Raw genomic sequence first — 25794 nt, forward strand, 5'->3', positions numbered from 1 at the left:
AAATGGTGGGGACAGAACTTTGAATAAGTTGTGGTCTAAATCGATACCCTGTATAACAATTTACTGGATTGTTGCAGGAAACTAAATGAATCATTTACGCATGTGTTTCAGTTTCATCATCCACATCTCTGGGGAGTCAGCACATTGGTCTCAATAGTAGTGTGTGGGACATAGAGAGTGGGTGGTTGTGGGTGGTTGTGTATGTGATCGAAAGTGAGGAACATCTCATGTGTGAACAGTTTCCCGTATGTATGAGTTCAACTGCTGCTGGCAACTGGAAGTGATACATTTGAGAGAGAATACATGGACGGACGCACTTAACACAAACACACACACACACACACGCTTATCTCATTTCAAACTCTGAATCCTGACCAACATCTGATTCTGATCACACATCGGTAATAATTAGTTTTGATTTGAAAAGCAGATTTTCTGAAGTGTGTGTGTGTGTGTGTGTGTGTGTGTGTGTGTGTGTGTGTGTGTGTGTGTGTGTGTGTGTGTGTGTGTGTGTGTGTGTGTGTGTATGTGTGAGAGAGAGCGAGAGAGAGAGCTACCGTACATGTGAGTATGTATCAGCGACTTGTCATTCATTACCAGAGCTTTGAAACACAATGTGGGCGACTGCAGTAGGAAGGAGAATTCATCAAGATAACAACTTCCTTTGACATTTGGCACATTAAATCAACTCATTAAATCAATTCAGTGAATCAACTCACACACAGAAAAAGTGAATAAACACATACAAATTTAAAGTAAGACATGAATTGTCTCATTTCTGTTATTACTCCACATCGTCAAGTAGTACAAAAGCAGATGGTAGTAAATAGAACCCTGTTAAAAACATTTGATCACAAATCTCCCTGTCTTTCTGGCTTCCTCAGGTTACAATAAGCTGCTTAACTGAATAATAAGGCTGAGGATTTAATAGGTACAATACAAGTCTCATGTTTTTATGCTCTCACAGTAAGGTTCTCATGGTTGTCCCACTTCTTCCCATAGCCTTGAGAGGAAAGACCCCTGTCATGGAGACAAAGCCTTGCTTCCAACAGTCAAGGTCACTATCAGCCACTGTCAGCATGATGGATTATAGGTACGTTGTCTCTTGTACCCTTTCCACACTATAACTTTCGACCAAGCTGTACTTTGCCGGGTATTTCTTTTTCACATTGTCCTTTCCAGTATATGTTTCCAGGAAATAATGTGGATGAATAATCAATCAGGCCAGTGAAGTACAGCTGGGCTTGGGATGTCTAGGCTCAGTAGTGTGAAAGGGTATTAGTGGTTTGTTATATCATATGACCGACTCCGGTTTGATACGGCCAGCATGCAGAGGGAGGCTGCGATGCTGCAGCCTCTAAGGCCCAAGGACTACCTTGCTGCTGCTGCTGCTGCTGCTTCGTAGAAACCAAGCTCCAGGAACAACACATTGTTATCAGCGCTCACTTGGTGGCTGGAGGTTCTCATCTCTTGCAGTAAGACTCTGATGTAGGTGTTCCATTTCTCCGGTCTCCATCACCATCTTCTTTCAGCGTTCTGCCGCCTTTCTCAGGTCGAACTGTTCCATCTCGGTGTTGATGCAGTGAAGCTCTTCAGCTGAGAGGGCGGAGCCTGAGAGGGTGGAGCCAGCGGGGCAGAAGCCCTGGAGGTGCACCTGGAGGAGGCAGTGGTGGAGTTAGGAGCGTGGACAGAGTGGGCACCGGTGTGGGCGCTCGACAGTGTGCAGGCGCTTGTGGAGCTTAAGGTGAACATGTTGGGGTGAATCGGGCCGCTGCACAGCTTGTACTGGTAGGGCCTCTCGCCTGAGTGGAGACGCAGGTGGGTCTTCAGGTTGCTGGTGCTACTGAAGCGCTTGCGGCACACCTGGAGTGAGGGAAAAAGATGGAGCACAAAGCAATGAGAGAGGTTAAAATGTTCGTTGACGTAAAGGCAAAGATTTCATGCTTGCTAATGTTGGAAAAGAGACTTGATTAAGCAATGTTTTGTAGTCTCATGGGCATTTTGGGGGGTATGGCATAGTGACAATGTGTGACAGACAGAGACAGACAGGCAGAAAGACAGACACTGTAGAGACAGACAGATTTGTAGTCTCATGGGCGTTTTGGGGGGTATGGCATAGTGACACTGTAGGACAGACAGAAACAGGCAGAAAGACAGACAGATATTCTAGATAAACAGACACACAGATAGACAGACAGACAGACACAGACCGATAGATACATAGATATTCCAGATAAACAGACAGACAGGCACAGAGATATTCTAGATAAGCAGATAATCAGATCTCAGCCTTCTGTACCTGGCACTCATGTGGCTTCTCCCCAGTGTGAACCAGGAAGTGTTTCTGGAGGTGGGCCAGCTGGGTGAAGTCTTTAGTGCAGGTCTGACACCTAAAGGGCCGCTCTCCACTGTGGACACGCAGGTGAACCTGGAGAAAGGCAACCGAATAGCAAGGAGGAAGAAACATAGAACGATAGAATTAAAAATAACATAAAAGAAGTGGAAAGACAAAAAACAGGATGAGACAAATCTATTTCATGAAAAGTGTGCGGGCCTTTCTGTTATTTTCATGCATACTTAATTGCCCCCGCACCTTAGCTTTTTAAGGATGTGCGTATGACCACAAACTATTATATTAACAAATCTATTTAAATCATGATGTCCTATCAACATAAACTATCATCTAGACATAATGTACTTGTATTCGATATTGGCTATTTAATAGGGGACTGACTGACCTTGAGGTTGGACAGTTATTTAACGGGGGACTGACTGACCTTGAGGTTGGACAGTTATTTAACGGGGGACTGACTGACCTTGAGGTTGGACAGTTATTTAACGGGGGACTGACTGACCTTGAGGTTGGACAGTTATTTAACGGGGGACTGACTGACCTTGAGGTTGGACAGTTATTTAACGGGGGACTGACTGACCTTGAGGTTGGACAGTTATTTAACGAGGAACTGACTGACCTTGAGGTTGGACAGTTATTTAACGGGGGACTGACTGACCTTGAGGTTAGACAGTTATTTAACGGAGGACTGACTGACCTTGAGGTTGGACAGTTATTTAACGGAGGACTGACTGACCTTGAGGTTGGACAGTTATTTAACGGGGGACTGACTGACCTTGAGGTTGGACAGTTATTTAACGGAGGACTGACTGACCTTGAGGTTGGACAGTTATTTAACGGGGGACTGACTGACCTTGAGGTTGGACAGTTATTTAACGGGGGACTGACTGACCTTGAGGTTGGACAGTTATTTAACGGAGGACTGACTGACCTTGAGGTTAGACAGTTATTTAACGGAGGACTGACTGACCTTGAGGTTGGACAGTTATTTAACGGGGGACTGACTGACCTTGAGGTTAGACAGTTATTTAACGGGGGACTGACTGACCTTGAGGTTGGACAGTTATTTAACGGGGGACTGACTGACCTTGAGGTTAGACAGTTATTTAACGGAGGACTGACTGACCTTGAGGTTAGACAGTTATTTAACGGGGGACTGACTGACCTTGAGGTTGGACAGTTATTTAACGGGGGACTGACTGACCTTGAGGTTGGACAGTTATTTAACGGAGGACTGACTGACCTTGAGGTTGGACAGTTATTTAACGGGGGACTGACTGACCTTGAGGTTAGACAGTTATTTAACGGAGGACTGACTGACCTTGAGGTTGGACAGCTGCCCGAAGATCTTGCTGCAGACGTTGCACTCGTACCGGATCTTCCCGTTCTTCCGGGTGAGGGGGTAGGACAGGGTCTTGTACCCGATGACCCGTCTACCATGTCTGGCCTTCCGCAGGTCTCCTGCCCCTTCCTCTGCACTGTGGCTGGAACTCAGCAGGGCGGATGTGGGTTTGGAGGGGAGGTCGTCAGAGGAGGCAGCCAGGCCTGCCGGCGGTGAGCCTCCCCTGGGTGCGAGACGGGATGAGGCCATGGATGAGGCCCTGGACGTGGCTGGTAGAGGCTGGTTATCGAAGGTGCTGCTGGCTGGGGCGTGTTTAGAGTCCATGATGTTGTCTGTTGGTGTCACAGTGAGGTTTTTGAGGTATTGTTTTGGTGAGGGCATAAGGTCACCAAGATGTTTGCGCCCACTGGTCGTCAAACAAATTACGTATTTTTTTGTCAGTGCAAAGGGCATATCTCTGCTGCCATTGGTTAGTGAGAGGTCTTTGTGTGTAGTGGTCAGTGAAACCGGGAGCTCTTTGTGTCCATTGGCTGATGGGTGCAGGAAGTGCGGGTACCCCTCAAAGGGCAGCATGTGAGGTGGAAGTGGTATATGTGGAGCTAGTCTGTCACTGCACAGGGGGTATGTGTGAGGTCGTATGCTGTTAAGGCCAAGTGGATAGTGAGGTATGAGGTAGGGACTGCACCGTTGACTGAGGTACATCTGGCCTGGCACTGAGGACTCTGGGTAATGTTTGGGTGTGATGGAGACACCCGGGGTAGGATTGACAGGAAAGTACATGTGGGGGGTGACAGGGCTGCTGTCCAGGGTTCTTTTGGGGATGGGGGGGGAACAGTATAGGATAGATGGGTAACTTGGGTAGACCAAACGGGGGCTGAGGGGTAGGACAGGGCTGCAGGTTGGGGACAGTGTAGATTCGGGGAGTAGGGGGCAAGTGGAATGGGGCTTGGTGGGCTCCTTCCTCAGGATTTCGGACATGCTGTACCCCCTCTTCCCGCAAACCTGGTTGTGCTCTGTGGGACAAAAAAGACACACACACATACTTAGGGTAAAATGTTGCTGCACGAAAGTCCCTTGAAACTATAATTTGCAGCTTGATGAGTTTAGTCAACTGTACTACACATGGGATGCACATGACACAATCGCAAGTTGCAGTCTCTCTCTTTTTACAGTAGAACCCATTGTTTATGAGTCAGTGTCACTCCCGTTTTAGAGTAGAATCAATTGTTTATGAGTCTGTGACACTTTATATTTTACAGTAGAGCCCATTGTTTATGAGTCTGTGACACTTTCTTTTTACAGTAGAGCCCATTGTTTGAGTCGGTGTCACTCTCTTTTTACAGTAGACGCCATTGTTTATGAGTCAGTGTCACTACCTTTTTACAGTGGAACCCATCGCCACAGATACACCACCTGACACACATACCTTCAGTGTGAGACCATGTCCTTCTCCACTGTGCCCCTATCTATGACATCACTTCTCTAGTTCTCAGCCTCTCACTCCACTCTAAAATAGGAAATAACTCCAGTTCAACCAGTTGTTTTCTACTTTTTATGAACTCGTCTCAGATCTCAGACCTATGTCAGTCAGCTGTTAAGATCATCTGCTTCTCACTAACAGACTTGTCCGGGCGCTCTATGGAAGCTGATACTGAAGGTGAAACATTAGTCGGCTGATCAGGGCCCAGATTAGGCTGAGGGAGGGAGAGAGTGGTTATAGGAGACAAGTTCCAGCTAGCAGAGCTGTGTGTGTTGGCTGGTGAAGGGGCTTTACACAGTCACATCCCAACCTAGTCAAATGGAGTCTTGATTCTGGATTATTTTTGATATCAGTTAAATGAAATCAGAACATTATATACAGTAACTCTTAGTTGAAATCAGAGCGTTATATACAGTAACTCTTGGTTGAATTCAGTGTTATATACAGTAACTCTTAGTTGAAATCAGAGCATTATATACAGTAACTCTTAGTTGAAATCAGAGCATTATATACAGTAACTCTTAGTTGAAATCAGAGCATTATATACAGTAACTCTTAGTTGAATTCAGTGTTATATACAGTAACTCTTAGTTGAAATCAGTGTTATATACAGTAACTCTTAGTTGAAATCAGTGTTATATACAGTAACTCTTAGTTGAAATCAGAGCATTATATACAGTAACTCTTAGTTGAAATCAGTGTTATATACAGTAACTCTTAGTTGAAATCAGTGTTATATACAGTAACTCTTAGTTGAAATCAGAGCATTATATACAGTAACTCTTAGTTGAATGCAGTGTTATATACAGTAACTCTTAGTTGAAATCAGTGTTATATACAGTAACTCTTAGTTGAAATCAGAGCATTATATACAGTAACTCTTAGTTGAAATCAGTGTTATATACAGTAACTCTTAGTTGAAATCAGTGTTATATACAGTAACTCTTAGTTGAAATCAGAGCATTATATACAGTAACTCTTAGTTGAATGCAGTGTTATATACAGTAACTCTTAGTTGAAATCAGTGTTATATACAGTAACTCTTAGTTGAAATCAGAGCATTATATACAGTAACTCTTAGTTGAATGCAGTGTTATATACAGTAACTCTTAGTTAAATCAGAGCTACTTCTTTAAAAAGGCCCCATACACTCTGTCCAAGACAGACAGACAGTTAGACAGACAGACAGACAGACAGACAGACATCACAACACAACACACACCCATCCAACACACACACACACACACCCAACACACGCACACACACACAGACACTCTCTCTCTCACACACACACCCAACACAGACACACTCTCTCTCTCACTCACACCCAACACACACTCACACACTCACACACTCACACACAGAAGCCTTGTTTGTGTGTGTGTGTGTGTGTGAGAGGGAAAGAGAGAGTATGTATGTGTATGTGTGCATTGGAAATAAGGAAACTGAAACCTTGCTTTGAGACCTGAAATTGGTCTCGCCTTACGTAGAGACAAAACCTCTCTTGGTGACACATGGAGCAAGATCTTCTCTCCTTTCTTTGTCTCCCTCCATTACAAAGGCCTGTGGGTGTGACTTTTATTACTGGTTAAACACCCACACAAAGATTGTGTCAGGCGGCTGGACCTTTGACAGCGCTTTCGGCTTTGACTATCCACCCACTTCCACCCAAAGCTCTGGGAAACTCTAGGAATTGCTCCGTTGTTCTGAACACTCATTGATCAAATTGATTTTCTCTCTCCTCCACTCACCACAGTGAATACAAGTATCAGAGATTCCACATTGTCCCATGCCTTATTGGATTGGATGAAATGGGATTGGATCTGTTAGCCTGGCCTAGCAGTAAAATGTATTAAGTGCATTAGTAGCAGGCTTGATTCCAATATGAATCTGATGTTAGTCGAGGGGGCCACAAAACAGCAGTTTGCGTGCTGGAGATAGCTCCTGTGCCACAAGTTTCAGACCTCTGCATTACAAAACGTACCAATTCTCTCTGTGGCGAGCTCTCCTGGGGGTGTGTAGTTGAGGCGGTTGGCTAACTCCGGGCAGTACCACACAAGCAGCTCCTGGCCCGGTGGTACGGCTCTCACCGTGTAGAAGTAGATGGCCATGCCAGTCTGGCACGCCGCCAGATTCTGGTCTCCGTGACAACGGGCTGGGTTGACGTAGCGCATCCAGTTACTCTTCTCCTCGTCCAAGCCATCCAGGATGTGATGTAACCGACCCTCTGAAAACACCTGGACAGAGAGAAAGAGAGGGAATATATATATATATATATATATATATATATATATATATAGAGAGAGAGAGAGAGAAAGAGACATGACATTTACACAACCTTCTCCCCCAGCGCTGAAATCTAAGATATCAATCATCCATTACAAAAAAAAATTAAAAGACATGGCTGCCACGCTCATATGTCCCCAATATCAATTATAAGGTTAGAGAGCCCACAACATTTTCCCATAATGCACCGTAATGAATACTGCAAAACACATTTACAGTATTTTATTGTGGGTTTTGGGTGGTGGTGGGCTTATTCTGTGGGTTTTGGGTGGGGGTGGGCTTATTCTGCGGGTTTTGGGTGGGGGTGGGCTTATTCTGTGGGTTTTGGGTGGTGGTGGGCTTATTCTGTGGGTTTTGGGTGGGGGTGGGCTTATTCTGTGGGTTTTGTTTTTGACATTGATCATCGACTGGAATGACAGTATGATGACTCTACTCGAGTCCGCTCACAATCGACTGTGCAAAGTTATACCACACTTACTTCAATCAGACCTATGTTCCCATACAGCGCACCTAAATGACTACACATTCCTGGAGAGCAAAACAGTCGGTCGAATTTACACAACGACCGATTACAGTGTTTTCTTACAATTTTCCCTCTCAGACTACATTCAGTTGGATCTTTCTCTCTGCTTTTCTGCTCTATCACCCGTTCCCTCTTTCTCTGCTAAGCTCTTTACATCACTTTCTCTGCTAAGCTCTTTACATCACTTTCTCTGCTAAGCTCTTTACATCACTTTCTCTGCTAAGCTCTTTACATCACTTTCTCTGCTAAACTCTTTACATCACTTTCTCTGCTAAGCTCTTTACATCACTTTCTCTGCTAAACTCTTTACATCACTTTCTCTGCTAAGCTCTTTACATCACTTTGTCTGCTAAGCTCTTTACATCACTTTCTCTGCTAAACTCTTTACATCACTTTCTCTGCTAAACTCTTTACATCACTTTGTCTGCTAAGCTCTTTACATCACTTTCTCTGCTAAACTCTTTACATCACTTTCTCTGCTAAGCTCTTTACATCACTTTCTCTGCTAAACTCTTTACATCACTTTGTCTGCTAAGCTCTTTACATCACTTTGTCTGCTAAGCTCTTTACATCACTTTCTCTGCTAAACTCTTTACATCACTTTCTCTGCTAAACTCTTTACATCACTTTCTCTGCTAAGCTCTTTACATCACTTTCTCTGCTAAGCTCTTTACATCACTTTCTCTGCTAAGCTCTTTACATCACTTTCTCTGCTAAGCTCTTTACATCACTTTCTCTGCTAAGCTCTTTACATCACTTTCTCTGCTAAACTCTTTACATCACTTTCTCTGCTAAACTCTTTACATCACTTTGTCTGCTGCTCTTTGTCTGGAAGCCGTGTTATTTGCAGATTGACTCATGACTTTAGTGTCTAGGTCATCTATGTTGATCTCATGTCTGTGTTGTGGCCCCGTTGTTTAGATGTTGTGTAGGGACTGTATCTGTAGGTCTGTCATCATGACTATGCTGTTTGCAGGCCTACGCCCGTTAGCTGTGTTATTTGCAAGTGGAAGTCGTGGCTCGCAGACCCTAAGCCACTTCCTTGCTTAGTCAGTGTGTTTGTGTGTGTGCTACAGTATGTGTTTCCCGGCAGTGAGACCATGGCACTGCCGAAAGTAGCGGAGAGAGGAGCAGAGAGAGGAGAACCACGGTGTCAGTGAAACTAAACAGCTGTGTGTGTGACCTCATGCTGCCTTCTCACCAATGAGCAAACACACATTATCATACACAGTCTTTGCAGGAAATTTAAAAAATGACACGCGGCTGGCATAAAAACACGCACAAACAGATATTACACAGGATGTGAGACCACAAGTGCCAATTGTTGCCCCCCCCCCCCCCCCTTTTAGAATTGAACAGGATATGACCAAAATGAGTTCCCACAATGCCCCTCATTTACCCTCCAGAAGTAATTCCTGTTAGCATCTTTGGGCACCGTGTCATTGGTGTAGCTCTGGCCAACCAGAGGGCCGAACCGCGTCCCCTTCGGAATGAGTTCCCGACTGGTCACCCCAAGCACCTGTACCACACAGGAAATAACATCATCAAACAATGGACCATTCAGAAGATAAGATGACAAAGCGAATGCCCATTGAGAAAACTTAGAGTAAGATTCTCTTGGATACAACCTTTGACTGTCATGTCAGATATATGGTAGTTCCAGCTAACTAGCCACACACCAGGAAACTGTTTCCTTTCTTTCAAACATGTTATTGTAAATGTTTCATACAGACTAAACCAACAATAACACACAAATGTATATACAGTTGAAGTTGGAAGTTTACATACACCTTAGCCAAATACATTTAAACTCAGTTTCACAATTCCTGACATTTAATCCTAGTAAAAATTCCCTGTCTTAGGTCAGTTAAGAACACGACTTTATTTTAAGATGTCAGATTAATAGTAGAGAATAATTTATTTCAGATTTTATTTCTTTCATCACATTCCCAGTGTGTTCCCAATTAGTATTTGGTAGCATTTCCTTTAAATTGTTTAACTTGGGTCAACTGTTTTGGGTAGCCTTCCACAAGCTTCCCACAATAAGTTGGGTGAATTTTGGCCCATTCCTCCTGACAAAGCTGGTGTAACTGAGTCAGGTTTGTAGGCCTCCTTGTTCACACACACTTTTTTCAGTTCTGCCCATAAATGTTCTATAGGATTGAGGTCAGGGCTTTGTGATGGCCACTTCAATACCTTGAATTTGTTGTCCTTAAGCCATTTTGCCACAACTTTCGAAGTATGCTTGGGGTCATTGTCCATTTGGAAGACCCATTTGCGACCAAGCATTAACTTCCTGACTATATTTCATATTTGAGATTCTTCAAAGTAGCCACCCTTTGCCTTGATGACAGCTTTGCACACTCTTGGCATTCTCTCAACCAGCTTCATGAGGTAGTCACCTGGAATTCATTTCAATTAACAGGTGTGCCTTGTTAACATTTGTGGAATTTCTTTCCTTCTTAATATGTTTGAGCCAATCAGTTGTGTTGTGACAAGGTAGGGGTGGTATACAGAAAATAGCTCTATTTGGTTAAAGAACAAGTCCATTTTATGGCAAGAACAGCTCAAATAAGCAAAGAGAAATGACATTCCATTACTTTAAGACATTTACTACGTTACAGCCTTATTCTACAATGGATGCAATAATGTAGTCCCCTTAATCAATCTACACACAATACCCCACAATGACAAAGCAAAAACAGGTTTTCAGAAAAATAAAAAACTGAAATATCACATTTACGTAAGTATTCAGACCCTTTACTCAGTACTTTGTTGAAGTACCTTTGGCAGTGATTGCAGCCTCGAGTCTTCTTGGGTATGACGCTACAATCTTGGCACACCGGTATTTGGGGAGTTTCTCCCATTCTTCTTTGCAGATCCTCTCCAGCTCTGTCAGGTTGGATGGAGAGCGTCGCTGCACAGCTATTTTCAGATTTCTTCAGAGATGTTAATTCTGGTTCAAATCCGGGATCTGGCTGGGCCACTCAAGGACATTCAGAGATTTGTCCCTAAGTCACTCCTGCATTGTCTTGGCTGTTTGCTTAGGGTCATTGTCCTGTTGGAGGGGTGTACCTTCACCCCAGTCTGATGTACTGAGTGCTCTGGACCAGGTTTTCATCAAGGATCTCTCTGTACATTGCTCCGTTCATCTTTGCCTCGATACTGACTAGCCTCCCAGTCCCTGCCGCTGAAAAACATCCCCACAGGATGATGCTGCGACCGCCATGATTCTTCCAAACGTGACACTTGGCATTCAGGCCAAATAGTTCCATTTTGGTTTTATCAGACTAGAGAATCTTGTTTCTCATGGTCTGAAAGTCCTTTAGGTGCCTTTTGGCAAACTTCAAGTGGGTTGTCATGTGCCTTTAACTGAGGAGTGGCTTCCGTCAGGCCATTCTACCATAAAGGCCTGATTGGTGGTGTGCTGCAGAGATGGTTGTCCTTCTGAAAGGTTCGCCCATCTCCTCAGAGGAACTCTGGAGCTCTGTCAGAGTAACCATCAGGCTCTTAGTTTGTACCTTTTCAAATCAGGTCCACTCAATCGGATTTACAACAGGTGGACTCCAGTCAAGATGTAGAAACATCTCATGGATGATCAATGGAAACAGGATGCACCTGAGTCTCATAGCAAAGGGTTTTAATACTTATGTAAATAAAGGTATTTCAGTTTTTTTTTTTTATTAAATGTGATTTCTTTTTTTTTTTATAATTTTTTTTTTTGCTTTGTCATTATGCTATTGTGTATAGATTGATGGGGGGAACAAGTCATTTAATCCATTTTAGAATAGCCCTGTAACGTAACAAAATGTAAAAAGGGAAGGGATCTGAATACTTTCCAAATGCACTGTACACGTAATTCAATCATCTCATCCAAACTGTGTGAAGTGTGAAGACGTTCCCACCATTTCAGAACAAGCCAAGCCAGTAGAAAAACACAGGTCAGAGGAATCTTTTATGAAAAGTGTTTCTCAATGACAACTGGCATTCACTTTGAGAGTGTGAAAAGGAAAGCTGTCCTCTTTCACACCGTAAATATTTAATGAGTTAATCAGAACACAACTCTTGTTCTCGCTCTTGAAGGTGTTACTTGTGAAACTTACCCCCTCTGTCTCTAGCCTCCGGGGCGGGGATGAAGGGATAGGGTGTTGTTGGACACACCCCTATCATATCGGGAAACCAACGGCACTAAACCCTAGAGGACCTATAGTCATGGTAATTGCTGACTCATACTGTCACCTTTGAAGATAGATACAGGGCTATATGTATGCTGTATAATACAGTCCATTCAGAAAGTATTCAGACCCCTTCACTTTTTCCACATTTTGTTACGTTACCGTCTTATTCTAAAATGGATTAAATATTGTTTTTCCCTCATCAATCTACACACAATACCCCTTAATGATGAAGAGAAAACAGGTTTTTAGAAATGTTTGCAAATGTACCTTATTTACATTAGAATTTAGACTCAAAATTGAGCTCAGGTGATCATCCTTGAGATGTTTCTACAACTTGATTAGAGTTCACCTGTGGTAAAGTCGACTGAGTGGACATGATTTGGAAAAGGCACACTTCTGTATATATAAAGTTCCACAGTTGACAGTGCATGTCAGAGCAAAAACCAAGCCATGTGGTCGAAGGAATTGTCCGTAGAGCTCCAAGACAGGATTGTGTCGAAGCACAGGCCTGGGGAAGGGTACCAAAACTTTTCTGCAGCATTGAAGGTCCCCAAGAACACAGTGGCCTCAATAATTCTTAAATGGAAGAAGTTTGGAACCACCAAGACTCTTCCTAGAGCTGGCCACCTGGCCAAACTGAACCATCGGGGGAGAAGGTCCTTGGTCTGGGAGGTGACCAAAAACCTGATGGTCACTCTGACAGAGCTCCAGAGTTCCTCTGTGGAGATGGGAGAACCTTCCAGAAACACAACCATCTCTGCGAAACTCCACCAATCATGCCTTCATGGTGGAGTGGCCAGAGGGAAGCCACTCCTCAGTAAAAGGCACATTGACAGTTTGCTTGGAGTTTGTCAAAAGGCACCTAAAGATTTCTCAGACCATAAGAAACAAGATTCTCCAGTCTGATGAAACCAAGATTGAACTATTTGGCCTGTATGCCAAGTGCCACGTCTGGAAGAAACCTGGCACCATCTCTACAGTGATGCATGGTGGTGGCAGCATCATCCTGTGGGGATGTTTTTCAGCGGCAGGGACTGGAGGACTAGACAGGATTGAAGGAGAGGTGAACTGAGCAAAGTACAGAGAGATCTTTTATGAAACTTGCTCCAGAGCACTCATGACCTCAGAATTGGGAAAACCTTCACATTGAATATCCCTTTGAGCCTGGTGAAGTTATTAATTAAACTTAGGATGGTGTATCAATACACCCAGTCACTACAACGATACAGGCGTCCTCAAGGATTTCACCAATTGGCAAATGGTGACATTAAAACAGTTACAGAGTGTAATGGCTGTGATAGGAGAAAACTGATCATGGATCAACAACATTGTAGTTACTCCACAACACTAACCTAATTGACAGAGTGAAAAGAAGGAAGCCTGTACATGAATACAAGTATTCAAAAACATGCATCCTGTTTGCAACAAGGCACTAAAGTAATACTGCAAAAAATGTGGCAAAGCAATTAACTTTTGTCCTGAATACAAAGTTGTGTTTGGGGCAAATCCAATACAACACATTACTGCATACTGTACCACTCTCCATATTTTCAAGCATAGTGATGGCTGCATCATGTTATGGGTATGCTTGTAATCGTTAAGACTGGGAGGTTTTTCAGGATAAAAAGAAGCAAAATGAAGCTAAGCACAAGCAAAATCCTAAAAGAAAACCTGGTTCAGTCTGCTTTCCACTAGACCCTGGAAGATGAATTCACCTTTCAGCAGGGCAATAACCTAAAACACAAGGCCAAATCTACACTAGAGTTGCTTACCTATAGCTAACCTACCCTGTCTTTCTAAGGTCGTCGAAAGCCAAGTTACCAAACAGATTACCGACCATTTCGAATCCCACCGTACCTTCTCCACTATGCAATCTGGTTTCAGAGCTGGTCATGGGTGTCCCTCAGCCACGCTCAAGGTCCTAAACGACATCATAACCGCCATCGATAAGAGACATTACTGTGCAGCCGTATTCATCGACCTGGCCAAGGCTTTCGACTCTGTCAATCACCACATTCTTATTGGCAGACTCGACAGCCTTGGTTTCTCAAATGATTGCCTCACCTGGTTTACCAACTACTTCTCTAATAGAGTTCAGTGTGTCAAATCGGAGGGCCTGTTGTCCGGAGCTCTGGCAGTCTCTATGGGGGTGCCACAGGGTTCAATCCTCGGGCCGACTCTCTTCTCTGTATACATCAATGATGTTGCTCTTGCTGCTGGTGATTCTCTGGTACACCTCTACGTAGACGACACCATTCTGTATACTTCTGGCCCCTCTTTGGACACTGTGTTAACTAACCTCCAGACGAGCTTCAATGCCATACAACTCTCCTTCCATGGCCTCCAACTGCTCTTAAACGCAGGGAAAACTAAATGCATGCTATTCAACCGATCCCTGCCCGCACCTGCTCGCCCGTCCAGCATCACTACTCTGGACGGCTCTGACTTAGAATACGTGGACAACTACAAATACCTAGGTGTCTGGTTAGACTGTAAACTCTCCTTCCAGACTCACATTAAGCATCTCCAATCCAAAATTAAATCTAGAATTGGCTTCCTATATCGCAACAAAGCATCCTTCACTCATGCTGCCAAACATACCCTCGTAAAACTGACCATCCTACCGATCCACAACTTCGGTGATGTCATCTATATAATAGCCTCCAACACTCTACTCAACAAACTGGATGCAGTCTTTCACAGTGCCATCTGTTTTGTCACCAAAGCCCCATACACTACCCACCATTGCGACCTGTACGCTCTCGTTGGCTGGCCCTCGCTTCATACTCGTCATCAAACCCACAGGCTACAGGTCATCTACAAGTCTCTGCTAGGTAAAGCCCCGCCTTATCTCAGCTCACTGGTCACCATAGCAGCACCCACTCGTAGCAACCGCTCCAGCAGGTATATCTCACTGGTCACCCCCAAAGCCAATTCCTCCTTTGGTCGCATTTCCTTCCAGTTCTCTGCTGCCAATGACTGGAACAAACTGCAAAAATCTCTGAAGCTGGAGACTAATATCTCCCTCACTAGCTTTAAGCACCAGCTGTCAGAGCAGCTCACAGATCACTGCACCTGTACATAGCCCATCTGTAAACAGCCCATCTACAGTGCCTTGCGAAAGTATTCGGCCCCCTTGAACTTTGCGACCTTTTGCCATATTTCAGGCTTCAAACATAAAGATATAAAACTGTATTTTTTTGTGAAGAATCAACAACAAGTGGGACACAATCATGAAGTGGAACGACATTTATTGGATATTTCAAACTTTTTTAACAAATCAAAAACTGAAAAATTGGGCGTGCAAAATTATTCAGCCCCCTTAAGTTAATACTTTGTAGCGCCACCTTTTGCTGCGATTACAGCTGTAAGTCGCTTGGGGTTTGTCTCTATCAGTTTTGCACATCGAGAGACTGACATTTTTTCCCATTCCTCCTTGCAAAACAGCTCGAGCTCAGTGAGGTTGGATGGAGAGCATTTGTGAACAGCAGTTTTCAGTTCTTTCCACAGATTCTCGATTGGATTCAGGTCTGGACTTTGACTTGGCCATTCTAACACCTGGATATGTTTATTTTTGAACCATTCCATTGTAGATTTTGCTTTATGTTTTGGATCATTGTCTTGTTGGAAGACAAATCTCCGTCCCAGTCTCAGGTCTTTTGCAGACTCCATCAGGTTTTCTTCCAGAATGGTCCTGTATTTGGCTCCATCCATCTTCCCATCAATTTTAACAATCTTCCCTGTCCCTGCTGAAGAAAAGCAGGCCCAGACCATGATGCTGCCACCACCATGTTTGACAGTGGTGATGGTGTGTTCAGGGTGATGAGCTGTGTTGCTTTTATGCCAAACATAACATTTTGCATTGTTGTCAAAAAGTTCAATTTTGGTTTCATCTGACCAGAGCACCTTCTTCCACATGTTTGGTGTGTCTCCCAGGTGGCCTGTGGCAAACTTTAAACAACACTTTTTATGGATGTCTTTAAGAAATGGCTTTCTTCTTGCCACTCTTCCATAAAGGCCAGATTTGTGCAATATACGACTGATTGTTGTCCTATGGACAGAGTCTCCCACCTCAGCTGTAGATCTCTGCAGTTCATCCAGAGTGATCATGGGCCTCTTGGCTGCATCTCTGATCAGTCTTCTCCTTGTATGAGCTGAATGTTTAGAGGGACGGCCAGGTCTTGGTAGATTTGCAGTGGTCTGATACTCCTTCCATTTCAATATTATCGCTTGCACAGTACTCCTTGGGATGTTTAAAGCTTGGGAAATCTTTTTGTATCCAAATCCGGCTTTAAACTTCTTCACAACAGTATCTCGGACCTGCCTGGTGTGTTCCTTGTTCTTCATGATGCTCTCTGCGCTTTTGACGGACCTCTGAGACTATCACAGTGCAGGTGCATTTATACGGAGACTTGATTACACACAGGTGGATTGTATTTATCATCATTAGTCATTTAGGTCAACATTGGATCATTCAGAGATCCTCACTGAACTTCTGGAGAGAGTTTGCTGCACTGAAAGTAAAGGGGCTAAATAATTTTGCACGCCCAATTTTTCAGTTTTTGATTTGTTAAAAAAGTTTGAAATATCCAATAAATGTCGTTCCACTTCATGATTGTGTCCCACTTGTTGTTGATTCTTCACAAAAAAATACAGTTTTATATCTTTATGTTTGAAGCCTGAAATGTGGCAAAAGGTCGCAAAGTTCAAGGGGGCCGAATACTTTCGCAAGGCACTGTATCTACCTACCTCATCCCATACAGTATTTATTTATTTATCTTGCTCCTTTGCACCCCAGTATCTCTACTTGCACATTCATCTTCTGCACATCTACCATTCCAGTGTTTAATTGCTATATTGTAATTACTTCACCACCATGGCTTATTTATTGCCTTAACTCCCTTATCTTACCTCATTTTCATTCACTATATATAGACTTCTTGTTTTATTTTGTTCTGCTGTATTATTGACTGTGTTTTGTTTATTCCATGTGTAACTCTGTGTTGTTGTATGTGTCGAATTGCTACGCTTTATCTTGGCCAGGTCGCAGTTGTAAATGATAACCTGTTCTCAACTAGCCTACCTGGTGAAATAAAGGTGAAATAAATCACATTTAAAAAAAAATCTAATAAACCAAGAAGACACTGAGCTACAGTTTTGAATTAAATCTACCTGAAAATCTATGGCAAGACCTGAAAATGGTTGTCTAGCAATGATCAACAACCAATTTGGCAGAGCTTGAAGATTTGAGCAAATAATGATGGGAAAATGTTGCACAATCCAGGTGTTGAACCCTCTTAGAGATTTACCCAGAAAGACTCACAGCTGTAATCACTGCCAAAGGGAGTAATGTGGCACCTGAATCAGGTGATTTTTGTCCCTGGTCCTTTCACACTTAGAGTAATGTCCAGTTATATGGTCAATCCCTGGTCCTTTCACACTTAGAGTACTGTCCAGTTATATGGTCAATCCCTGGTCCTTTCACACTTAGAGTACTGTCCAGTTATATGGTCAATCCCTGGTCCTATCACACTTAGAGTACTGTCCAGTTATTTGGTCAATCCCTGGTCCTATCACACTTAGAGTAATGTCCAGTTATATGGTCAATCCCTGGTCCTATCACACTTAGAGTACTGTCCGGTTATATGGCCAATCCCTGGTCCTATCACACTTAGAGTACTGTCCAGTTATATGGTCATGTGCAGCAAAGAAATATATATAAAAAAGCTCCAAATGGCTCAAAACAGGGCTGGTAGATTAGCTCTTCTTTGCTCTAAACAGGGCTGGTAGATTAGCTCTTCATTGCTCTAAACAGGACTGCCAGATTAGCTCTTCATTGCTCTAAACAGGGCTGCCAGATTAGCTCTTCGTTGCTCAAAACAGGGCTGCCAGATTAGCTCTTCATTGCTCTAAACAGGGCTGCCAGATTAGCTCTTCATTTCTCAAAACAGGGCTGCCAGATTAGCTCTTCATTGCTCTAAACAGGGCTGCCAGATTAGCTCTTCATTTCTCTAAACAGGGCTGCCAGATTAGCTCTTCATTGCTCAAAACAGGGCTGCCAGATTAGTTCTTCATTGCTCTAAACAGGGCTGCCAGATTAGCTCTTCATTTCTCAAAACATGGCTGCCAGATTAGCTCTTCATTGCTCAAAACAGGGCTGCCAGATTAGCTCTTCATTTCTCAAAAGAGGGTTGGCAGATTAGCTCTTCATTGCTCAAAACAGGGCTGGCAGGTTAGCTCTTCATTGCTCTAAACAGGGCTGGCAGATTAGCTCTTCATTGCTCTAAACAGGACTGCCAGATTAGCTCTTCATTGCTCTAAACAGGGCTGCCAGATTAGCTCTTCGTTGCTCAAAACAGGGCTGCCAGATTAGCTCTTTATTGCTCTAAACAGGGCTGCCAGATTAGCTCTTCATTTCTCAAAACAGGGCTGCCAGATTAGCTCTTCATTGCTCAAAACGGGGCTGGCAGATTAGCTCTTCATTGCTCTAAACAGGGCTGGCAGATTAGCTCTTCATTGCTCTAAACAGGGCTGGCAGATTAGCTCTTCATTGCTCTAAACAGGGCTGGCAGATTAGCTCTACATTGCTCAAAACAGGGCTGGCAGATTAGCTCTTCATTGCTCTAAACAGGGCTGGCAGATTAGCTCTTCATTGCTCTAAACAGGGCTGCCAGATTAGCTCTTCATTGCTCTAAACAAGGCTGCCAGATTATCTCTTCATTGCTCTAAACAGGGCCGGCAGATTAGCTCTTCATTGCTCTAAACAGGGCTGGCAGATTAGCTCTTCATTGCTCTAAACAGGGCTACCAGATTAGCTCTTCATTTCTCAAAAAATAAAAAAATAAAAGAACATCTAATGTCATAGACCATATGTCTGGACAGGAAATAGAAAGCATCAACTGAGTTTCCTGTCAGGTATTTCATTGTCTGTATTGTCTACTTGTTGAATGTTTGTGAAGTCTTGATTTGTGGTTGTTTGTAATGTCTTGTTAATTGGTGTTACGACGTTAGCTAATGGGGATCCTAATAAAAATTACAAATGTAAATTCGACATTTATGTATTTCATTATCAACACATTTGCTAACATTTCTGAAAACACGTTTTCACTTTGTCATGATGGGATATTGTGAGTAGATTGATTAGGGCTGTAACACACAAAACACGTTTTCACTTTGTCATGATGGAATATTGTGTGTAGATTGATTAGGGCTGTAACACAAAAAATATGTTTTCACTTTGTCATGATGGGATATTGTGTGTAGATTGATTAGGGCTGTAACACACAAACAATGTGGAATAAATCAAGGGGTACTGTATAAATACAGTATAGATTATAATTTTTTAAAACCTAACCCCGAAGCCTAAAATAGGCTTTTCCTTGTGGGGACTCTCAAAATGTCCCCACTTGTCAGAATTGTCCTTGTTTTACTGTCCTTGTGAGGACTTCTGGTCCCCACAAGGATAGTAAAACCAAACACACACACACACACACAATATATAAGAGTTATATTGTCTATATACTATTTTTCAGTTTAATGTCAGTCTATTATTTTCCTTGCTGGCTGAATTGTGGATGGACTGTCATAGTCCCATACCACCCCAGACTACACCTGTAATTCCCCCTAGTCTTTAGCATAGTCCAGACTCCAGATAGACATCATTAGAGGGTGATGGGGATGCTGGTATTTACCTGAACACACCTGGACTCACACTCCTCTGATTTTACAGAGAGTTACCACTTTTCCCTCATTCTAGGGATTACACCACAGGTGGCTGGTGGCACCTTAATTGGGGAGGAAGGGCTCATAGTAATGGCTGGAACGAAGTGAATGGAATGGCCAACAACTTCAAACCCATGGAAACCATATGTTTGATACCACTCTATTCACTTTATTACAACTATTATTATGAGCCATCCTCCCCTCACCAGCCTCCTGTGGATTACACTGTCTGTTTGTGAAACGTAATGCAGCAGGCAGCATCACGAGCATGGAGTAATCCCCATACCGACGCCAATGCACTGACTGACTGAACGAGCACACACCTCACAAACAGGGAAAAGACCCTGACTTGAACTAAGTCAAAGTGTTAGTATATGGTATATTCACATTGACAAACGCTGCCCCTGCCATTAGATTAGACACACTTTAATTTGGGTCATGTTTGAATACTCTGAAAATGCATTCTACCTCCCTTGATGCTATCACTGATTTGGACAGATGACATCAATTCAGTGGAACCCCTCACTTTCACCTATCCAATCACCTCAAATCTGGGATCACTTCAAGGAAGGGTGTTAGGAAGGATCCATTTGGAAAGAATTCAAATAATGGCCTCATTCAGTCTCCTGTTCAGTAAAGGGAGGAATCCTAACTTCTGCTTAAAGTTAAACAATTTACTTTGTCTCCCATTGACATCATTGCATGACTGTGTGATAATTCTACTTAAGTACAAGTACAAGAATTTGCCCCTTAAACATCAAACCGCACATCCACGTTCTATCTTTCATGTTGATCAAGCTAGCAGATCCACTTTTCCTCGGACCGATCCGTGGGGCATAGATACAGGAGGTGGGTCTCAGTGTCTCCGTGTTTACGGTTTAATGGTAAGGTAGGGGACAATGGGAACCGGGAATGTAAAGTAACAACTAATCATAGTGACCTAAGGCTGTGGCTGTGAAGACAGAAACTGCGTCCCAAGTGGCACTCTATTCCCTTTATAGTGCACTACTTTTGAACAGGACCCATAGGGAATATGGTGCCATTTGGGATGCGCTCATTGTCTATTGTCTTTGTATGTTCCTTAAGATGTTTGCAGCGAGGAAGAGACACAGAGGAACAACTGGAATTAGAAAACGGTGTGTCAAGCATTTCCTCCCCTGAGGAAGGATGGAGGGATGGGAGTGGACTTTTCACAGAACATATAGTACACAGTTGTATATACACACACACACACACACACACACACACACACACACACACACACACACACACACACACACACACACTAGAAGGCCCCCACAAAGAAACATCATGCATGGCCATTCACTCGATGACACACACACACGAAAGCACAAACCCTCACACACCTGCATGCAAATGCCAACACTCTCTCACTCTCAACTCTCACTTTTAAAATACATCCCCCATATACAGGAAGGTGTGGTGTTCAGGATACCTCTGCAGAGTCAAGGCAGCGTTTCAGGACCAGGTTTCTGGGTAGAGACCTCTCAGCCTTGGTCTTGTCCTGGTTCTCTGGGTGGTTCTCCGGTTCCTCATCCAACGTGTGGTCCTTCACAATGTAGGTGCACCTCTCCTGGAACTCAGCTTCACTCCAGTGGGTCATGTCTGGGTCCTGAGGGTCTGAGTCCGACATGGTTGGGGTGGTGACCACTGTGGTGTGAGGTGAAGGGGAGCTATCTGAGGTTAACATAACTGTGCTGTGCTGGGAGGAGGCCTAGAAGAGATGGAAGAAGAAGGATAAGAATGGGATAATGATAACATAAGATCATTCTAATGTGCAATAGCCCAAGTAATCAGGGAAGTCATGGACTTCCTGTTTTCACTTTCTTTTATCTCTCCAAGTTCTACCTTATTTATTTTTGTTCCTCTGTTCTCCTGTTCCTCTGTTCCTCTGTTCTCCTGTTCCTCTGTTCTCCTGTTCCTCTGTTCCTCTGCTCTCCTGTTCACCTGTTCTCCTGTTCCTCTGTTCTCCTGTTCCTCTGTTCCTCTGTTCCTCTGTTCTCCTGTTCCTCTGTTCCTCTGCTCTCCTGTTCCCCTGTTCACCTGTTCTCCTGTTCCTCTGTTCTCCTGTTCCTCTGTTCCTCTGTTCTCCTGTTCCCCTGTTCACCTTTTCTCTTGTTCTCCTGTTCTCCTGTTCCTCTGTTCCCCTGTTCTACTGTTCTCCTGTTCATCTGTTCCCCTGTTCACCTGTTCTCCTGTTCCTCTGTTCCTCTGTTCTCCTGTTCCCCTGTTCATCTGTTCACCTGTTCTCCTGTTCTCCTGTTGTCCTATTCCCCTGTGCACCTGTTCTCCTGTTCTCCTGTGCACCTGTTCTCCTGTTCTTCTGTTCTTCTGTTCCTCTATCTTCTCCTTGTTTTTTTCTCTCGCTCCTATATATCTCTCTCTCCTATATATCTCTCTCTCCTATATATCTCTCTCTTCTATATATCTCTCTCTCCTATATATCTCTCTCTCCTATATATCTCTCTCTCCTATATATCTTTCTCTCCTATATATCTCTCTCTCCTATATATCTCTCTCTTCTATATATCTCTCTCTCCTATAAATCTCTCTCTCCTATAAATCTCTCTCTCCTATATATCTCTCTCTTCTATATATCTCTCTCTCCTATATATATCTCTCTCCTATATATCTCTCTCTCCTATATATCTCTCTCTTCTATATATCTATCTCTCCTATATATCTCTCTCTCCTATATATCTCTCTCTCCTATATATCTCTCTCTTCTATATATCTCTCTCTCCTATATATCTCTCTCTCCTATATATCTCTCTCTCCTATATATCTCTCTCTCCTATATATCTCTCTCTCCTATATCTCTCTCTCCTATATATCTCTCTCTCCTATATATCTCTCTCTTCTATATATCTCTCTCTCCTATATATCTCTCTCTCCTATATATCTCTCTCTCCTATATATCTCTCTCTCCTATATATCTCTCTCTCCTATATATCTCTCTCTCCTATATATCTCTCTCTCCTATATATCTCTCTCTCCTATATATCTCTCTCTCCTATATATCTCTCTCTCCTATATATCTCTCTCTTCTATATATCTCTCTCTCCTATATATCTCTCTCCTATATATATATCTCTCTCTCTCCTGCTGTCCTAAGCAGTGGAAAACCATTGTGGAAAACAAACAGCTGATAAAGTGTGCTGAAGGAGGAAGCTCTCCTCTGTCTTGAATAGAGCTGAATGTGGAAGTAAGGAGGCCGAGGTGTGAGACAGAGAGGAAGGAGATAACAGCGGGATACGAGGGCTGTCGACCAGTCAAAGGGGGGGTACCCTAACTAAGTGTCCCACCGAACACTAGCGGACAAACAAACTTCAAAGGGTAGCGTCCATCCCTCCACCACTCCACCATCCATCCACCCCACCATTGCTGCCCCCTGTTCCAAACATCCTGTAAGCGTCCAAAACAGGACCCCAGGTTTCAGGAAGAGGTTCCTGTGCACGTCAAATAAGGAGTGTCAGCCACCACTTTCACAAGGAGGAAACCAGTATTACAAGTGAATCAGCCCAGACTTCCTCTCTATACTGACTGGGACCTGGCTCAGTTGTCTGTCTGTCTGTCTGTCTGTCTGTCTGTATGTCTGTCTATCCGTCCGTCCGTCTGTCTGTCTTTCTGTCCGTCAGTCCGTCCGTCTGTCCGTCCGTCTGTCTGTCTGTCTGTCTGTGTCTCCCTCCCTCCCTCCCTCCCTCCCTCCCTCCCTCCCTCCCTCCCTCCCTCCCTCCCTCCCTCCCTCCCTCCCTCTGTCTGTCTGTCTGTCTGTCTGTCTGTCTGTGTCTCTCTCTCTCCCTCTGTCTGTCCGTCTGTCCATCCATCCGTCCGTCCGTCTGTCTGTCTGTCTGTCTGTCTGTCTGTGTCTCCCTCCCTCTGTCTGTCTGTCTGTCTGTCTGTCTGTCTGTCTGTCTGTCTGTCTGTCTGTCTGTCTGTCTGTCTGTCTGTCTGTCTGTCTGTCTGTCTGTCTGTCTGTCTGTCTGTCTGTCTGTCTGTCTGTCTGTCTGTCTGTCTGTGTCTCTCTCTCTCCCTGGACTCAACTGGTCTGTCTGTCTGTCTGTCTGTGTCTCTCTCTCTCCCTCTCTCCCTCTGTCTGTCCGTCCGTCCATCCGTCTGTGCGTGTGCCTGAGGTGTTCTGACCTAGACATTTTCTTTTCAGATGGTCCTTTCCAGGCCGGTTCCGGCACCTATGATGGATGCAGGACCAAACCAGTGGAGTACAGCTTGGCCCGACTCCACTCAGTAGTGTGAAAAGATTTTCATTAAGACTGGACAAAGCCATTAACACAGAAAGATTGGATGGAGTTAGTCTGAAAAATGCTAATCCTAGATCGAGTTAAAATCCTAATCTTAGCTCCAGAGTTAAAATCCTAGATCCATATAGTGCCTTTGCAGGTAAACGCAGACGTTTGGGTGGAATACAATCAGAAGCTGGTGGTTCTATGTGCCATTAATCAGACGCTTTCATCCAAAGGGACTTACAATCATTTGTGCATACATTTTCCAAAAGGGTTGTCCTGGGAACCAAACCCACTACCCTGACGTTGTAAACGCTATGCTATACGAGCTGAGCTACAGAGTACCAGTTTGTCTCTTTATCCCAGTCGAGGGAAGATAAAGTTGAAGTTTCCCAACGTTTCTTATCTTCACTTTAAATCACCAGTGATATCATATTATAAATTGGGTGGTTCGAGCCTTGAAGGATAATTGGCTGACAGCCGTTGTATATCAAAACATTTATTTTTACTGTTCTAAGTATGTTGGTAACCAGTTTATAATAGCAATAAGCAATAATGAATTAGAACACAAATAATTACATCTTCTCTAGAACTGTACACTGATCGGCCAACGTTGATAGATGACATTTCACAATGTGTGTATGGTACGCACCACCGCCGAGTGGAATGACTGTCACAACGGACAGTGACAGCTCACTCTGAAACCATGAAACTATGAAACTGACAAAGCAGAAAATACACTGTGAAACCATGAAACCATGAAACTGACATAGCAGAAAATAAACTCTGAAATCGATGCATGATGATTCAAAGCCACACAGCTGTGGCCTCATGAGAAAACATTGCCACATGAACTTTAGAGGAATAATGTGAAATCTGTGTCGTGAGTGACTAAAAACACAGGCTTTCAGAAACTTCATGAAAGCCTACAACTCCAATATCACAATCTATGTATCCTTGTAAGACTGTCACACCAAATTAAACAAAATAAGACCTTTTGAATGAGACGAGCAAAGTGAAATCTGTGCTGTGTGTGAAAACAACTTTGTGACTGAAACCCTAATTTATACACACACACACACACACAGACCTGGTAACAAAGAAGAGGGTGGTAATGGTGAATGAATACTTACTGTGAAGCCTTGAGAGGACCCACACATAGGACAGGTTATCTGTGTCCTCCTCCAGTGTCTGCTCCCTCTACTTCCCTCCCTCCCTCTCTCTCTCTCACTCTCTCTCACCCTATCTCCTTGTCTCTCTCTTGCTCTCTTTCCTTTTCTCTTTCTCTCTCTGTCTGGTGAAGTCTGTATCATGCGTGTACCTGTTGAGACTGAGTGACAGTGGTGTCTCTCTCTCTCTCTGGTGCGTGTGTGGGTCTGCCCCCTCTCTTCCTCCCGCCCTCTCTCCTCTGTGTATGACTCCTCCTTGGGGGCAGTGATCTGTTCATCTATTCACTCACTCTCTGCCCCGGGGTATCAGGGCTGAGATAAAACAACAAGAGATTTCTCTCCAGGAGGTGAGTTTCCTGTCACACAGACATGTTCCGGTTCAGACACATCTATCTCCATTATATTCTTCTGGGATTCTGACCCACCCCCCAAAGGATACTGTGCTACGTGGTCTTTGTAGGCCTAAGTCAAGGTTCATG

The 25794-nt window shown here is 43.7% G+C and overlaps 1 protein-coding gene across 1 annotated transcript; it reads right to left on the reverse strand.

Annotated features, from left to right (window-relative positions):
- Positions 1-782: 782 nt before the first annotated feature.
- LOC110529181 (PR domain zinc finger protein 1-like) lies at positions 783-25480 on the reverse strand. The gene is made up of 7 exons (XM_036984743.1): positions 25280-25480; positions 21341-21619; positions 9384-9503; positions 7160-7412; positions 3675-4708; positions 2300-2428; positions 783-1863 (listed from the first exon to the last, which is right to left on the reverse strand). Exons 1-7 carry the CDS (start codon positions 25457-25459, stop codon positions 1549-1551), a joined length of 2310 nt encoding a protein of 769 aa, XP_036840638.1. The 5' UTR covers positions 25460-25480; the 3' UTR covers positions 783-1548.
- Positions 25481-25794: the final 314 nt, after the last annotated feature.

The sequence above is a fragment of the Oncorhynchus mykiss genome, chromosome 8 (genome assembly GCF_013265735.2).
Source record: "Oncorhynchus mykiss isolate Arlee chromosome 8, USDA_OmykA_1.1, whole genome shotgun sequence".
Lineage (NCBI taxonomy): Eukaryota > Metazoa > Chordata > Actinopteri > Salmoniformes > Salmonidae > Oncorhynchus > Oncorhynchus mykiss.